The sequence below is a fragment of the Nymphaea colorata genome, chromosome 2 (assembly GCF_008831285.2).
Source record: "Nymphaea colorata isolate Beijing-Zhang1983 chromosome 2, ASM883128v2, whole genome shotgun sequence".
Classification (NCBI taxonomy): domain Eukaryota; kingdom Viridiplantae; phylum Streptophyta; class Magnoliopsida; order Nymphaeales; family Nymphaeaceae; genus Nymphaea; species Nymphaea colorata.
This window is the reverse complement of record NC_045139.1, coordinates 12,564,571-12,583,649: the sequence shown is the minus strand read 5'-3', so window position 1 is coordinate 12,583,649 and position 19,079 is coordinate 12,564,571. Positions and strand designations below refer to the sequence as shown.

The window sequence follows — 19,079 nt, the reverse complement described above, 5'->3', positions numbered from 1 at the left end:
ACATACACTCATTGAACATGAGTTGATATGTCATAATGCGTGAGACATTTCACGTATGTTGCACTGATAAATAAGTCGACCAAAATGGGAGATAAAGAATTATCCCAGATTCTTCATTGCGTTAGTCCTAACAAATACATGATATAAAAATCATGTATATACTTGAGTGAGTGAGAGAGAGAGAGAGAGAGAGAGAGAGCAATGTTGATTTTTAGCATGAGGGTGAAAATTGGTAAATTTGAGGAACATAGGAAACTTGACAACCAACCACTCGTATGGTTCTAGGTGATTGCATTATCTTCAAATATGAAGTTTAATAACAACAAAGTATTTGCTGCGTACATTTTTCTATTCGTAGGTGGCTTTGCAGGAAACATATGGGATTTGATGATATCACATGCGGGGACACAATCGTTCTTCTGAAAAAGCATCACAACGGATGGATGCTCTATCTAAGGTGCGTCCATTTATACATAGATGAGGGCTTAGGACGATGCCGGCCAAAATTCTTAGAAGTTGCCAAAAACTTGCATCTGGCTTAAGATAGACTCAAAGTTGTCTCTTGGTTTCTCAATTAGGTGCATATGAATGCCCTCGTAAGTTGTGACCACGACCCCTTCATCCTTTGATAATCGCTGAACTTGTTTCTTCACGTTGCAGCCATGGTGGGTGCACCGATAATAGCTTCTGCAGTTCAGAAAATAGAGCTAGGCGATCTCAGAGCATTGATAAATATGATAAAGTTCTATAATTGACTACAACCAATATTGCATGCTCTGGATGAGCAAATATTTTTAGTACTACGTCTCTCGTTCTTGTATTTTGTATTATTAATGTAATGTTGTTAAATTAACATTGTTCTTGTTTTTAATTATCATAATCTACATTACCATTGTTGTCAATATATAATAATCAAGATTCTCATTAATTTGAACGGTTTTTTGCTTTTAATTTTTTCAAGAATTATTACATATGCATGGAATACAATCTGTGCAGCTTCCAGAGCGAGAATGCAGAAAGAGGAGGAGGAATATAAAATCAAAGTAATTAGGAAGAGGCCATTCGAATTTTTGAAAGAATGGGAAGCAAGAAATTAGTTACAGTAGTAGTGGATCGATGGCATATATGGCGAACTATTAAGGGATATGGTGATGACATGCTTAATGCTAGTAAAAATTGGTATGTTTTTATAGAATATATATTGAATGTAAGAAATGATATTCGACTACAATTGATCAAGTAAAATCGATAGAAGGGAGTCAGACTTAAGAGTTGGGATTCGCAATCTATTCACTTCCAATTCCAAGAAACCAGGATTCCTACTTTAGGTGATTCTGACAATACAGCTGTGTTTCTGTCGGCATAACACAAAAATGCATGCGCGCAACAGTAAAAACACACGCACGTTTATGTGTGTGTATGTGAGAGAGAGAGTGTGTTCATACGTATCATGGAGAGAGAGAGAGAGAGAGAGAGTTTTGTACGCAATGCCAACTTGAAGAAGATGCCGAATTGCCTAATACAACAACATGTTTCCGTCGGTCTCATCGTCTCTCTTTTACACTTTCACTACTTTGAGCCCAAAACCACGGTATTTCATTCATGGTTTATTCCAAAATTCCGGGTAGTGTTGGCACCATAAAGTTTTTCAGCAAAACGCCCGTAAAATATCAAGTACTAGAGCAATATTTGCCTTCATTTTCATAGTTTTTATCTCACAATGAATTCATCTATCTTAAGTAGCCTCCCAATCACTCACCAAGATTAAATTAGCACTTAAGACATCTTCTCTATCATATTCGTAATTTGTAGGCTGGTGAAATGTAAAGTGCTTTGTCTGCTCGAGTCTCTAAACTCACAGATTGGCTCGAGCTTGAGTCGACTGGCTCGAGGCTTGGGATGAGTTGAAGAAAGCTCGGATTTGGCTCAACTAAGCTTGAGCCGGAATCTGGCTTAAGCTTAGGCAAGCCATATATTGGAAAAAAGTTTTTCCACGAGTGGGGGACAAGGAGACTCTTGCAAGTCCCACAGAAGCCCACTGAGGCAACTTTTTTTCTTGATGAAAATCTGAAACATGTTTTGCATGTTTTTTCCCCACAAGTTTAGTCGACCTGAGCCTATCTAGCTCGAGTTTGACTCATTTATTTGCATCAGTGGAGTTCTTAACTTGAACTCGACTCATTTATTAAACAAGTTGAGCTGAAATCAAGGATAGCCAAACTAGTTTGAGTCAAGCCTGAGTTGGCTATGAACATCCTTAACTACAAAGGAGTTATTATATGTGGTCAAAATGATGAAACCATGATAGGGGATGGCCAACAAGGAAGACAAGTAGATGAGAGTATCAGTCACCATGCACTAATTACTTCCTTACTTATCCGGTCATAGCTAATGAAACCAAAGTTGTAGCCTCTTTATTTGGTGATGCGTCAAGATCACAGATCTTTTTCATGGCTTAATGTAAATCACCAAAAACAAAGAGATGCAGCACACCCATCAAATACCAATAAAGCCAAAAGTGTAATTTCAACCTCATGCTTGCCTACGCTATCTTACCATAAACATGTTGACACCTAATGACAATCTTATGCCACCACACTCACTAAAGAGAAATAAACTAAAGAAAAATGGAAAACCAAAAAGCAAGGATTCTCTAACATCAATGGTGGGAACTCATTCAATTTTAACATTTCTATAGACCAGTCATAATTAAGATCGTGTTTCGTTGTCTGGATAACCATTTACTTCATGTAAAGGTTATCCTCACCGTATTTGTTGATCAAAATCAAACAAACGGATCGGACTTTGATCAGCTTTATTGCCATGCACCTTCCATCTTTTTAGCCTTGAAATTTATTAATTATTGAATAAATTAGTCTATGGGAGTGAAATTCTGTTTAATTTTCTTCGGTCGCTTTTAATTGAGTTGTAATTCTGAATAATCGGGCACTATATATCGAGACAATCAAACATGCGGCCAATGAGTATTTTCCAAGTATATATAAAGGAGTGCAACCAGGTATTGGATCTCCGGTGCAGCTTCTCTGCATAAAAACTATAGCAACAAAAGCAGCAGTAATATTGATAGTAAAGATCAATTAATAACAAGAAATTATACCTAGGATGCTTGTTATTCTTCACTGCCTTTTGCCCATACTTCCTCCACCGATAGCCATCGTCCAGTATGTCTACTTGACTTCTTGTCTGGAAGGCGTACCTCGGCCTCCGCTCCTTCTTCTCACCCTTCTTCTTCTTCTCCGGTGTTGGTCCGGCGGCTTCGACTTCCACAGATCCAGTACTGGCCGCTTCTCCTTGTGAAGCGCTGGGATCTAAATTCCTAGCAGGTGCAGCCTCCGTCTTAATTAACCCTAACAACCCACTTGGATTTTGGTGCAGATCTACTGGAAAGTTGTGAGAACTTAACATATGTGAAAGAGATGGTGGTGGTGCAGAAGGATGGATTGGAAAATATATGTCGTTGTGTTCAGCTGAAGAGAAGCAAAAGTCCTCCATGATAGAAAGAAAGAGAGAGTAAGAGAGAGAGAGAGAGAGATGCTTCAAGAGAAGAGAGGAAAAGGAAGCATAAGAAGAAAGAGAAGGAATAAGAAAAGGCATAAAAAGGGAGGGAGAGAGAGAGAGAGAGAGACGTCTGTGAGGCGGCCGCTGTGGACTGAGTGAAAGTCTGAAGGGAGGATTCAATGGCAACTGTCCAATTTCTTTGTGCGGGCGAGCGCACCTTAACGAGTGGCGTGGACGGCACGTTATGTCATTTGGACCAATGTTATGTCTTTTTAAACGATGTTGTACGACAATGACATCGGTGCCCTCTCGGTTCGGCTTGTTATCGGTTCGTATCCCCTTATTTTTTGTTTTCGAATTTAAAAAATAATTGAACATATTTCATGTCGTATCTGCCCTCTGTTTTTTTTTTTCACTACGAGTAACTCAAATTTGAAATTTGTTGGATATCAGAGGCATAGACAGGGTTAAAAACCAAAAACTATGTTAAAAAGCAGTTGCCAAAATAGTATCAACGACAGTTTATAAGTTTGTAGTGCAATAATGGGTTATTGTGGACACATATAAAAAAAATCAAACTGCATAAGCTATCATTAGAAACACCATAAGCCATTTACTACATTATTAACCATTGTTAATGCTTATGCGGAATGGAGGTTTTAGTATGGCTTTTAAATATTTAATTTTCCATCAACATCCAGCAGCATACAATCCCCATATGTTTAAATATATATTTAAAACCTATAACTAAAAGCACCATAAATAGTCATTCACAATATCATGAACCTTTCCTACGTTACAAATTATTGCTTTGTTCTTGTGGCATGATACCTTTAGTGGTGGTTTTTATATATTTATTTATCTCGCATTATATTGGGCGAGCTCGAGCTCAACCCAAGAATACAACACGGAGCACAAACTTGACTCCTTTATCTCATTTATGTTAAGCATGACTCATTTCTTTTAACTTACTAACACCTTTACTTGTTACTTGTTTAACTATTCACTCATTATAATTCAGCATTCATTGTATAGTTAAGCTGAGTTGTGCCGAGTCGAGATCTTATAACCAAACTAGACTCATTTAACATTTCAAGCATGCATTTGAACTCGAACTCAACTTATTTATAAACGAGTTGAGTTTTGACGAGTGAATTCGTGTTGAGTTCGAGCTGGCTTGGCTCGTTGTGCTGCTTTATTTAGCAACATATATATATATATATATATGAAGATCGCTGGTTCCTTTTTGGATATGAGCTGCCGCAAATACACGCTCGGCTTCTCATGGGCGTGTTAGCTAATGACTGGTTAACTTGCTAATCCCCAGCTAAACTTTCAAGGAGCTCATTCATATTATGGAAAAAATTGTACTTTCCAAAGTGATTTATATATAAATTAAAGAGGAGTGATACACAAAATGTATAGCTTAACGGTATATGTACAGAAGGATAAACAGGCATACACGCACACGAACTGGGTATTTTCATGTGATCCATAGAGGAGTCAAGCTGCGAACTGTTCATTTCATTTTCCATCAGTACTACTCGTATGATACTATTGGTTCGACAAGAATGACTTTTCTCCTCCTTTTATTATTATTATCATTAATGAAAAAGAAAGCTTTACATGCAAGAAAACATAAAGAAAGCGACTTCCTTGACGGTAGTTCTAGCAGATGGCAGTGGATTCAAACCCACATGGAAAATTAGTTTGACGAGACAACAGAAAGATCGTTTCCTTTTAACCCCAATACGCGTACCGTAGATCTGCCAGAAATTGCATTATTGAATTGGAATACATACAATACTAAATGCATGAAATATGAGATTCATCTTGAGAGAATTTCGGAGCCATTAATTTTGCAATCCCTCAGTTAGTCAAAGGCATCTTATGTCATATGTCACACATCATGGCTGAGGTGGGTTTTGACCGCCGAATTCAATATCTTTCAAAGTTACCCATAGTATTACTTTGTTATGCTTCTAGAAACAAATTTTAGACATTCAGGAACTGCGTGTAGTGGAACTCTGAAAAGGTGTACAAATTTCTCCTTTCATACATCTTATGTGTATACTTTTTACTGATGTGACAAAAAAATGCATGACAACGTCCATGGTTCATCAAACCAAAGATCTTATAATCAGACATAAGATTCACACTCAAGACCTTTATTTTACTTCTTTAAATTGAGAAAATGTCGGATTTAAGACAAATCCGAGACTATCAAACAACTCCCTTACTGGGGTATAGCTTATACCTTCACTTAGAACACACACACATATATACGTTTTTTTTATATGTTTTTAGTCTCCTAAAAGCATGGTAAGAGCTGACGATTCAAGTTTATTAATAACAAGCTAATAATTAATTAATGGATGTGCTTTTTAAACTTTACAGTGATTCTCAATTTACAATTAAGCCTAACAAAAAAAACTTGGGTCGTCCGTCCACGTGTTTTTCTCCCCTTTTCCTTACTCATTCATCAAACACCAAAAAAAATGTCTGCAGTGATTATTTTCCTGCTTATCAAACACATTTTGATGTTATGGAGAGTTAAAATTTCCCCTCTTCCACCTTCTTCAAAGGGAACTTTATCTAGAAAAGTTTTCCTTTCAAACGAAAGTGACGCAATCAAACGCTACCTTAAGTTGAACGCGTGGACAAACGTAGGCACGTGCAACAAGGTGGCTGGTAGAGTTGAACAAAAGGGAAGACGGATCGAGCATATGGTCTTTTGAGCTTGGCTTCTCTCCCAAGGCAAAGACTGCCAGTGCCCCCTGACTGTCACCCTACCTGCCCCACCCTGATCCTCATCCATCAACGTAGAAATTTTTGACAGAGAACTCAATAACAATAAGTTGCAGAACAAATTGGAAGTTGACGGAGATAGTTTGGAAAAATTAATGCATTCCAATCTTCAACCCTCACGCGAAAAGGTAGATTAGACTCCAAGTGACCATTTTTGGGACCCTTACTGCTTTTTTTTTATGGAAAGAAAAAAAATAATTATTAAACTCAGTATTTATTTTATCAATTATATATATACATATATATATTTATTTATTTATTTTCTTGGTTTATATGCACATGCTTGTAAGTGATTTTTTTTTTTTGGGCCTGTGAACTGTGATGCTGCCGCGTAATGATTGAAAGGTTTTAGGATAATGACATTAGCAATGGCAGCTGCCGAATCAACTTAAAACTTAAAAGATGTAACTGCTCCACCGTCTTTAATACATAGGGAAATGATATCAAATGCCATACATTAGAAAAATTTTGAAACTGTCTTCTAGATAAATAGCATTAAAACATGGAAGACAAAACGGCCCCATTGTCTTCAACGTGTAGGAAAATGATACCATGCACTATAAAAAATTTGAAACTGTCCTCTATGAATTATGGCGGGATCACCCACTAGTCGTCTAGTTTCGCTCCATGCCGAGGCATATTATTATTTAAGTTAAGAAAAAACAGACACGTGCACTATCGTAGTAACCTGAGAAGAGCACAGACACCTCCGAAGCCCCGAAGATCTGTTTGATCATCGCTGCCGCCATCGCCGTTGGATTCATGCTCAAAGTTTACTAGCACAATAAACATGTATTTCCTTTTCCCAAATCTCCATTCTTTGTTTCTCGTAGTCGCCCCAAACCCTAGTGTATTTGAAAGATGAGCACATTTGGCTGCTATTCACAGACATGATATTGTCTTGTTCCCCGACGCACACTATGTGCAAACGAAATCCCACAAGCAGAAACATAAGTATTCAACACAAGGGTTTTCAAGAAAATTTTAGGCGATTGCATGAAATATCACACTTGTTCTCGCATATAGAACGGCACACAATATTTGGTGCGATAATGTTTTTTGGTTTCTGTTTCTGCTTGAAGATGGCTCCCACCGGCTTTCCGGGAATGCACACACTTAGGCTAAGATGGTGCCTAGTTGGGGCGTGATTCAAAGAATTAGTTGAATCTCAAAAATTGTTGAATAAAGAAGGCATCCTTGCTGAGGACGGGGACGCACTATTGTTGCAGAATGCAGGGGTCAGTCTAGTTGAAACTCAATGACAGGAAGAGTTACTGAGGTGGTAATAGCGAAAATAGAATGCGTAGATGAGAATCTAAAGTTTGAGAACGAAGAAGCAGAAGATGAAAAGAAAAGAAAGGTAGCAGAAGCCGACTGATGCAGAGTAGAGGCGGTGATGGAAGAAGACGAATGTTACAAGAATTTGGACAAACGGATACGGGAGAGTAAGTAGATCAAATGGTAGGTTCGACCCCTTTGTAGCCCTTATTGCCTTTTTTCTGAAAAAAAAAAAGATGAATTATTAAATACAATACTTATTTTATTGATCAAATTTTTTGGGTATATTTCTCTTGGTTAATTTTTTGTGGGAGGGTATTTTCACCACCACCTAAGACGTAGGAGCGTTTAGTAGCAGTGGGATGTAAACTAAGATTCTAATAAAGGGTTTGTCGGTGGGAGGAAGAGGGAGTTAGTTCTCAATTTCCTTAGCTCTTGTTTCTCCTCTCTCTTCTGCTTTCATGTTTTTTTTTTTCTTCATTCTCTTTCACTTTGTTGATCGGTGGATTAAGTGGCTCTTTTCATGCGCCAAAAAGTTACGTTGATCCTCCTTTGGTTTGTCTGTTTTGGCACTATCCGTCCATATGCATGTAAATGACAGATATTAAAATGAATGCTTGAAAGATGTTTGTGCACATGGTATAAGAATAGGTGACCTCTGGATGTGCATATATGATGTTTCTTTAATAGAACATCATGAATTAAACTCAAATCTATTTTATTTCGGCATATGTAAAAGATACAACTAATATCAGTAATCATAGTGATCAGAGATAAAGTCGACAACCTCTGCCCCATCTGCAGGAGGCATCAAAGCCTTCTCTGCTCGGCCAATTAAATGCTAAACCAACAATAGAGAAAAATATATGTGTACATTTACAAAAATGCGTAAGAATAGAAGCCTTGAGAAGTGTTTCCTTGTTCTCCTGCTTTATTTGTGCTCTCAGACTGCTGCGTTCTTCTTCCTCGTTATATCAATTCTTGGTGAGAATTTTTTGCATGAAACATACAGAAAATAAGAAAATAATAATAAATGAAATTAAAAGGACAAGGAAACGCACTCCGAGATTTGGTCGATGCAGTGCTGCTGGTGGCCTCGCTCCTTGCCGCAGGTGGCCCCTGATGGCCGACGCTTTCCGGCCATACCCAAAACCAATTACAACCTAGTTAAATAAGTAAATGTATTAGAGAGAGAAAGAAAAAGAGGAAGAAGCTGACTTGGGCTGTGTGGTTGTGGCCGCCGATGATCAGATGTCGCCGGATCCGTGGGACACCCGAGATGGCCGGAATTGAAAGTTCACGGTCGGAGAAAGGAAAGCTGAGGAGAGAAAAAAATTGGGGGGAAAAATGAGCAGGTTTTGGCCATTTATGAGATAATTCCAAAATTGCCCCAAAAGTTTTACAGATTTTTGGAAATAGTGTTATAGTTTAAAAGTTTATCTCGCATCATTTTCAAAGTCTTATTTGCGGAAAGGGGTCCTGAGTTAAGGGTCAGGCCGGCTCCACCCCGCCCGGTAAGAATCAGGGTTGACTCGATGTCTGAAACTCAGCTTCAGGCTCGGGCTTATACCGGAAACCTAGGTCCAAGCTTAAAATATTTTTTTAATGTAAAATATATTTTTAATAACAAATTATATATTATTAATAATAAAAAATAATTTTTAAAAAGTTAGCAAGTCGGATCGGGTCTCATCGAGCCTATCCGGCCCAACCCATTAGGCCTGGGCCGGGTCAGGTTTTCTGAGCCCGAACCCAAACCCATACCGGACCGGGTACTAGGTACCCCGCCGGCCCAACCTTATTCTTGGTTTTCAATCTCATGTCTAGGAAACGGATATAGGTTTCAAACTCTAGAAAGTTCAACATGCCCTAAGTTTTAGAAATTCTGAAAAGGCACTTTAAACAAGCTTTTTGTCAAACCAGAGATACAGCTAAAAGGGGTTTGAGCTTGGAAAGTCCGTTTCACCTCAACTTTGGTTTAATTAAGAAGCTGCTCACCTTTTTTTTTTTTTTTGTAAACTTGGAAATATAGTTTTTCCTTTAAATTCGTGAGATATTTTTTGTTAGTATTTTGCCTCTATTAGAATCCATCGTAATGGGTTTCTGATAGATGGAGTCAACCTAAAGCATTGGTAATTATAAAGCAGCAGTTTCATGCATCAATTTATTGATTCCGACTGAATTTGGATATAGATATAAATCTAGATCCACTTTGGAATTTTGCTAAACGATGTAAGCTTACACTTATTTTTGTAAGTTAGCTTCATAGATCCTAATTTTGAAATGAACTGTGATGAAAGACCTGCAATATCATGAATCCAATTATTGGATCTAGACCTGATTCGTTTTAAAATAGATGCTTTAATTGTGGATACGTTTTCGATGGGTTCAACCTTCATTATTATATTATTTTAAGGAAAGTGTTGGTCTCAATTCTATTTCCTTTGAAATGTGATGTAAAATAGATCAGAGCTAGATTTCATTCGGTACTATTTACAGTCCAGTTTTCTATTCTTTTAAAGCGTGTTTGATGAGGCTGGAATTGTGGAACTATAGAATTAAAATTCTAATTTTTAATGAAACGAGTTGCATTATCAAACAAAAAATTTTGATGTCAGAATTATAGGTTCATTCTTGAATCAAATTCCAGAATTATGGTTCTACCCTAGGGAGTGGAATTATAATTCTAGAATTTTAGGATTTTTTCATCTCTTTTTAGGGCACATTTCATGAAGGCTTTTAATTCTTGAATTCTAGAATTTCTGTTCCCATGTTAGCAAACATTTCATTTTCAATTCTGGAACCAAACTCCAGACTATCAAACACAAAGAAAAACTGGAACTGGAATTTTCATTCCAATTACCATTTGAGGAGAAATTTTGTTTCTAGACTTTTAATTCTAGAACCAAAATTCAGGGTTGTCAAACATCCCCTTAAGTTTTAGCATTTCTTTAGAAGGACCATGATCATATGTTTGAAATCCAAATAGATTTGGATCCAGTTCCAAATTTGCCTTGGAATGAAAGCTTTGGCAGTTTCAACAAATAAATCCATATAAGTATGTATTTTAATTGTTGTAAATGGACTTTACAATGAGTTCGATTGTTTTAAGAATATATATCTATATATTTAGCCAATGTGATTGGATTTCAATCTCAGTTTAGTTTGCTCAAAGTTTATAACTTTAAGTTATGAGATTATCTGGATTCGAATCCAAATTGAGTTTATGCCAATGCTATGCATAACAATGGCCATCACATAGCTCGAGTTTGAATTGAAACTCGATAATAGTTGGTTGTGATGGCCATTGTTATGCCAATTAATGCAATTCAGTTTTGCTATGTGTGAAATGTTTATATCTGATGACCATGCACTAAATGAATCACAAGAGCAAAGTGAATATGTTTGAAAACATGCTTACATATGTGAATTAAATATGAATGCTCATAATGGTTGGTGCATAATCTGGTCTGATCGTTTGTGGTCTGAACTGCTCGCTGGGCAGGGTGACATGATCTCTTGTGGTAGGAGGTAAGAGTAGGGGTTTTTCCCTTCCACCTGAGTGCGGCTGGGCAGGCTAGTGATTTTCCATACAGGCCATTTTATTGTTTTGCAGCAAAGTCTACCTGTGTTTTGAGTATACTCATTACAAGGTACCCTATTCCTCTGCCACAAAATTTGGAGAACAAAGATAGTGACTGATTTGTAAGTCTAGTACTAGCACATGCTGTTGTTGATACCTTGTAGGTGCCATTGGTTATTCTTTTGGACAATGTAATAAAAATGTTGTGTGAAAATACAAGTGCCGACAAGAGAAACTTAATTATGTTTGCAAGCATGCAATATATAATAATTATTGCATGTATATACATTTATTAAGTTCATATGATATTGTTGTTCCAGGTACTTGTTATTCTTGAATATATCATCCATATGCATATAGAATATTGGAACCATGCATTGACTTCATGCAATAGTAAGGAAAGTTTTATTTTGGTATATATATGTATATATCATAAGCCAAGGGTAGACATCATACTAAGACCTTTCCAAAGCTCTCACACCCAATTTCCATTCCAGGTGATCGTGAATAGAAGAGATTTGATGAGGTTGTTGTACTATCATGATGATCTAATCTGCCTCACTAATCTATTTTGTGAATTGGATTTTGTAAATTTAAATATTTTGGGATACCATAAACTTTTGATACTTTATGCTTTTATGAAACATTGTCTTTGAATGTACATTTTTTCCATTTATCGTTCAAGTGTTGGTAGTTTGAAATCAGTAAGTGATTGATGCAAGCACTGCTTGCAGAAATGACAATTCAGAACCCTTTTATAGCTCCTACTTGTTCGAAGTAAATGTAAAATACAATAGCGACAAGGTAGTAAACAGGAAACTAAATGTGAGAAAGACAAAAGTGTTAAAGAAGAAACATATACTTTTTTGTTTCTTTAATAATGCAACTAATGACAAATATATTTGTCGCTCATTTATATGGACGAATGAAGGTAACAGGTCAAGTCCTGAACACTTAACCTGAATCCAAATGAATCCAAACATATACAAACTGAATATAAGTACATAATGGATCCCAAAACGATATATAATTCAAAGTCACAAATCAAGTAGTTTAAGCTGACAAATGACTAAATATGTGCCGTGGTTGTCCCTTTGTGCACCTTGTGGATCTATGCAGAGGCACCTCATCTCGACTGTGCTCCAAATCTATAGAGAATTCCATTGCTGAGGTCTCATGATTTGCACTGAAACTTGAAGCTCGGTTTTAAGGCATAGAACTAGAGTCCGGAACATGACGGGTCTGGTCCTGCTCTCGATCATTCTCCCCTGATTGGAGAGAAATGGTTTCTTACGAATCATTGTCACCAGAGTAGGAAAATAGATCAGAGGCATTGAAGATTGGAGAAATTTGCCAATCCTCGGGAAGCTCAAGAAAATATGCATTATTTTTTAGACGATAAAGGATGTAGAAAGGACCATATTTCTTTGGACTTTTCTTACTATAGGTACCGATAGGATGTCATGCAGAACACAGGTAGACCCAAACTTGTTGGCCTACTTCAAAGTTGACATCTCGATGATCCCAATCAACAAGGGACTTGTAGGTTTCATAGCTCCTTTGAGCTTCTTGTTAACCTGATTATGGAAATCACACATATACTCAATAACATCAAGTGTTGCAAGTGCATGTTCTCCAACACTGAGTACTGGAGATAAATCAACAACATGGTTTAGGGACCGACCATACACTACTTGGAAAGGAATCTTTATAGTAAATCAGTTGACTCAGTTGTTGTATGCAACCTCAGCTTGTGATAGCACCAAGTTCTAGGTTTTGGTGTTTACCCTACACGACACCTAAATAAGTTTTCTAGAGTTCTATTGACTACCTCGATTTGGTCATCAATCTAAGGGTGGTAAGCGCTATTGAACTGAAGTCTAGTATTTAGTAGAGACCATAGTGAACGCCATAAATAACTTAAAAATCTCGTATCTTAGTCTGATGTGATTGAACGAGGAAGACCATGAAGATACTTAAGTGTCTTGTACTCAATATACAGAACAAATACATTGTATATTAAATAGTGTCTCCAATACCAAAGAGCTTGAACAACAGAATATAACTCCAAGTTGTAGGTAGAATATTGACATTTTGCTCCATTTAGTTTCTTGTTAAAGAAAGCGACATATCTCTTGTTTTGACTAGGCACGGCTCCAATCCCAACCTTGAAAGCATCACATTCTATCTCAACCCTAGTGAAGTTTGGTAAAGCCAATACTAAAGCATGAGTCATAAGATCCATGACAGTGAAAAATGCATTCTCAGTCGTTGGGGTCTACCTAAAAGTTTCACCCTTGAGACACTCAGTAATAGGAGCCATGATGGTTCTGAAATTTCAGATGAATCTTCGGTAGAAAGTGGCTAGACTATGAAAACTCATGACATCACCTACTATTTTGGCATTGGCCAATCTACGATAGCTTGCAATTTAGATGAGTCAACTTGTACTCTCTTTGATGAAACAATAAACACCAAGAAGACGAGGTTCGAAGTGAGGAAACTACATTTTTTGGTATTGACGAACAATTTTTCCTTATGCAGGGTCTCTAGGACCTGACGTAGATCACAATATGATCAGAAACCATGACACTAAAAATTAGAATGTCATCAAAATATACTACAACAAACTTTCCAATGTAAGGCTGAAGGACTTGCGTTCTAACGCTCATGAAGGTGCTAGGTGCATTAGATAGACCAAACGGCATGACTAGCCATTTGTAGAGTCAATTTCGTGTCTTAAACATTGTTTTTATTTATCTCATTGAATTCTTATATGATGGTACCCACTTTTCAAATCAATCTTTGAGAACACTCGAGTTTCTGCTAACACATATAACATATCATCCAATTTGGGAATGGAAAAATGGTACTTAACGGTAATCTTGTTAATAGCTCGACTATCCACATACATTTGTTTTTACCATCTTTCTCTTTGGAGTCAGTAAAAAAGGAACTATATACAGACTTGCTTTCGAATGTGACCTTTTTGCAACGATTCATTGACTTTCCTCTGCAATTCAACATGCTCAATGGGGTTCATTCGATAGGTTGGTAGGTTGGGTAAATTGGCTCTCAAGATAAAGTCTATAGCATGTTGAATATCCCGGTTTGGTGGAAATCTAAGTGGTAGATCATATGGTATAATATCTTGAAACTTAAAAATTAGTGGTGCTACCTCTTTTGGAATGCTAGATGAGATGGTTGATACAAATTTACTAATTAAAGCGCAACAAAATCTATTTTCTTCACATTGATCTAAGAACTCTTTACAAGATAATCCCCCGAAATTTGAAGGTTGTAATGGATGCCCAACTCTTTGTGTTGTGCTTTCTTTAGTGGGTAGCAAGACGACTTTCTGGCCCTTAAGCTTTAATGATTTAAGTATTCTTGTGCCCATCATGAATGGTCTTTCGATCAAACTGCCAAGGTTGACCAAGAAGAATGTGAAATGCATTCATAAGAATCACGCCGCACCACACCTCATCTAGGTAGCGTGGCCCCATAGAAATTTTTATTGGACACTATTGGGTGATAGGAACCTCTTCTACCTTCTTAAACTAGGCCATCTTATAAGGTTGAGTGTGTTTCTCAGGTTTCAGACCTAAGGTGGAAACTATATCTTGTAGAAATAGGTTCTCACATGCACCATTGTCAATGAACGTCACAGATATACTCCTCACACTTGTATCGAGTCTTGAAAATATTACTTTGCAATAACGAAGAATCTGATTTTCTCTTGGGAGCAGTCATAACATGTTGAATCAACAAAAGGTTATGTATGTCATCACTATCAAAGTGTACAATGCCACCTTGATCAGAACTTGCTTCAGATGAGACACTTGAGCTATGGACTTCCTTCTCGTCATATAATGGTGGTCCTTCTATAGTCTCTACTAAATGTTTTTTTTTTGTGAATTTGAGCATTTCGAAGGTAGGTGACCTAACTCATGACAACAACAGATGGGCTGGTCTGTACTATGGGTTTTAGATCAAGTGTTATAGGCTGGATCAGATCACTTGCCTTTAACCAAGGAAGGTGGCACAAGTTTAAACTGGATATGATTCAAGGAGCTAGCTCCCTTGGTTGGAAAACTCGACTTATGGTGGTGTGAGGTGTCACCTCCTGACACTCGGGTTTCATGCTTATGTTTCAAAGTTTCTTCTACATTCATTGTGTAACTGCTTGCTTGATCTAGAGTATCTACTATGATACAATTAAATTCATTAGAAATAGAGGAATGAAGACTAAAAATCTACCTGGTAACTTGTTGATGCTTAGTTTTCACAATCTGGATGCACATTGACAACCAATAAAACTCTGTTGTACAATCTCCTACAAATGTCGAGCACTATCGCAGATTGAGATACTCCTTATATGCCCTCAGTATAAACTTGGCTTGCATCAGCCACTGCATCCCGCCAAAGACTTGCACGTCGTTGGTATGATCTTTGTAGTTTGAACCACCAAGTCTAAGCAAGTCCACACAGCCTATTTGCAGCTAGTGGTACCTTGTAATTCTCTTCCACCTGATGCTAGTCAAAGAAGAACTGGACTGCATATGCCCAATCAATACTCATGTGTGTTGAATCACCCAACAAACTCTACAAGGCCTAGTTTCACCCCATATTGAGCGCGATGATTCGAATGATCAGTAGTATGCCTATGTTGATGATCAACTGGTCCTACTAGATGTGCATGCCAAAACTCATCATCATCCTACTCATCTAAATAGTCTTAGTCGCTATCGTTCATGGCCTATGCATAATGTCATTGCTACTGTCAGAGGTGGCCCTGAGCGGGCCTGATCTGCAAGGGATCCCGCTTGCTAACACCTCTATTGGAGAGCCTGAGGAGGTGGCAGCTCCATGATGGCACTTGTACAATACGGACCCGGAATAGGGGCTTAGAGGTCGTTTGATAGATGTACCGTAGGACAGAACAGACAAGACGTCCTGTCTATTACGCTACTGTTATGTCCATCCTGTCAATGTTGTTTTCTGTCCATTGTTTGACAGTTTTAGGAACGGACATCATGTTCCTTATGTCCAGCGTTTGTTTTACCTTTATCTGTACTGTCTGTCTTGTTCGTTCTGTCCAATGTTTGTTTATTAGAGTCTCTTGTTTCATTGTAAGAATACTCAAAGAAAGTATTTGAATAGCGAAGATAAGCAATAGTTTTCTCTTTTATATATATATATATATATATATATATATATATATATATATATATAGAGAGAGAGAGAGAGAGAGAGAGAGAGAAGATAGAGACAAAGAGATCATCAATTCATGAAAAAATTATTTTTGCTATTTATATAAAAACAATTACATTGTTCTTGAATTATCAACTCTTCATAATTACATGTATAAGTACAAACAACCTTTCAACCATTTCCTACTCTCAATAGTGGTCTCCCCATTTCTATACTCTTTCTTTCTATAATAGTAATGTGACCATCAAGAGTCAGCTCATCATTTTCATTCATCATGTAAACTTGATTTGGGCCATGTATTTGCTTCCTGCAAACCATAAAAATTAAGCATTTGCATGTCAATTTAATATTAAAAGGTGAAATATAGATAAAGTAAGGAGAAAACAAATACAAGTGGGGAGAGAGAGAGAGAGAGAGAGAGAGAGAGGAATGAGAAGAATTAATTTTGGTAATTTGTCATTGATATAAGGCACAAGAAGAATTTTCGATCCGTCAACAAACAAGAGCAGCTGAATTCAGGCGAAAGGGGAAGCCTGCCGATTCCATGTTATTCCACTGATGAGAGATTTCCAAGTTAAACCGGCCGGCCTTGTCTAACATTTCAGGCTCACGATCTCACCCCAAGTATTTCATCAACCATCAGGCCAAAAATTGAAGACGTCAGCCAATGTATCAACAGACCTGAAGAGGGCCAAAAATTGAAGACGTCAGCCAATGTATCAACAGACCTGAAGAAGAGAACGTTTACGGTTTATCTATCCGTAAACACGAACAACCTAGTTTGCTGATGAAAAATTTTTCGGAGGAGAAGTGGCTGGAGGACGTGAGAAAGCTGGGTGAACTAAATAGTATTATAGTTCCCTTTTCCAGCCTGTAGGAACTAAATCCCTGGCCAGCCGCATCATCGTATCAGCTACATCTCATGGCAGACAGACAAATGAACATCAGATGTACCAAGAACAATGATAAGAAATCAAGACAAAGCTTAATCCCCGAACAATCGACGCAAAAAAGGAAAAAGAACAATCGACGCAAAAAAGGAAAAAGCCCTAAATCCAGTAACCTAGTCGTTGCCATTTTCAACAAAGCTCAAAATCACACAATCCAAAAGGGGATTTTGATACCATTGATAATAGAATCGAACAATAGAGAGAAAGAGAGAGAGAGAGAGTGAGAGAGATGGGAATAGACAAATGCAAATGGTCACCGAGACGTTGGAGATGAATAGAAGGCTGGAATACCGGTCGGCAACAGGCAGGGGCAGCAAGCGATGCTGCGGCGGTCACCCTCCAGCGGAGACGGAGGAGAAGGAGAGAAGACGGGGATGCTGTTGGAGATGGATTGAGAAAGAGTTGCTCGGGGAGGGGGAGGGGGAGGAGAGGAAGAGATGGGGCGAGGGCAAGCTCGGGGTTGGGGAGGCTGTCGGGAGAGGCTGTTCCGTGCTGTTCCGTGGTTTAGCACGGAACGCGGTGGAACTCTTGAGCCTTTTATACCCCTTGTTCTTTGTCCTCCCTGTCCTGAGAGTTCTCTGTCCAACGTTTGTGTCAATTTTACCAAAACAGAACGCGTCTATTCTGTTCCGCGCTGTTCCAATGCAATCAAACGACCTCTTAGGTTACATGAGTAGTCGGATGTGAATATGGGTAGTTCGGTTCGGAGATAGGATAAAGGTTTTGATACATGTATAGGTTTGGATGCAGGTATGGGTTGGGATGGCAATTCACATAGGGATTTGCATATGGGTTTAGGTATGGATTTGGTTAGGGGTTCAGACCTAATTGTTTTTTTATCAGGTTTATTCCTGAATTATTTGTAGAATACGCTAGGTTTGAACTCGATCCAGAATTCCTAAGATGATGGTTCTGGTTTTGATCCGGTCCATAATGCAAAGGGGGTGGGTTTTGGGTCCAATTAGGATCTAGGTTAGCACTTAGGGTAGGTTCGGGACAAGGAATATATGTCTGAATTCCGTTAAGGGGCACCCCTAAACCAGTACCAAGTTGAATAGACGGTCCAAAATGATTTGGACCCAGATTCGGATTTCTATACTCGAGAATCAAGTGATACAGGCTCGAATCAGGTCCAAACCCCGATTTTGTTTGAATCGGTCCCATAAGGGACTGGCCCGAACCATTAGACAAAGGCAAAATGGGGAAACGACTGAAGGAGGGTGGGCACCCACTGCTTCCCACCCTTGATAATGGTGGGTGAATAGCAGTGGAGGGTAGGCCTAGGCGTCGGGCCGGGCCGGCCCGTTATGGGCCGGGTTCGGGTCGAGGATTTCCGTTATCCGGCTCAACTTGAGTGAGCCCTGCCCGGCCCGACGGCCGTTAGGTCAATCTCTTCGTGATTTCTTTCCTCCGCCGCGCCCTCCCTCTCCTTTCACATTTTCCAGTTCATCGTTTTCTTGGATCAACTCAGGAGATGAAGAATACTTCATTTGGAGTATGTCTGTGAAAAACCAGAGGAAAAATATTCTTTGTTTTTTGTTGGGCCTCATTTCTTTTAACTCAACCCGTCTGCCTTTGCCATCTCTACCGTTGAGCTGAAGCAGACGCCCAAACGACTGAAAACCAGTCATCTTCCTAGTGCGAGGAGCAGAGATCTCCTCTTGAGGCGACTTGGGTAAAGGAGGAAGAGTGGAAGACGGCGTTTGACGCCTGCAGAGTGCAGACTT

General features: G+C 38.4%; 1 protein-coding gene and 1 long non-coding RNA gene across 3 annotated transcripts; both read right to left on the bottom strand.

Annotated features, from left to right (window-relative positions):
• Positions 1-369: 369 nt before the first annotated feature.
• On the bottom strand, positions 370-3,679 carry LOC116247019 (probable WRKY transcription factor 75). Its single transcript, XM_031618962.2, has 2 exons — positions 3,119-3,679; positions 370-687 (listed from the first exon to the last, which is right to left on the bottom strand). The coding sequence occupies exons 1-2, from the start codon at positions 3,613-3,615 to the stop codon at positions 510-512; spliced, it is 675 nt and encodes a 224-aa protein (XP_031474822.1). The 5' UTR covers positions 3,616-3,679; the 3' UTR covers positions 370-509.
• A 4,627-nt stretch (positions 3,680-8,306) lies between these two features.
• LOC126409833 (uncharacterized) lies at positions 8,307-8,911 on the bottom strand. 2 transcript variants are annotated; one of them, XR_007572642.1, is made up of 2 exons: positions 8,667-8,911; positions 8,307-8,566 (listed from the first exon to the last, which is right to left on the bottom strand). It is a non-coding gene; the product is annotated as an uncharacterized LOC126409833 (long non-coding RNA). The 2 variants fall into 2 exon arrangements; XR_007572641.1 differs by having other exon boundaries at positions 8,307-8,563.
• Positions 8,912-19,079: the final 10,168 nt, after the last annotated feature.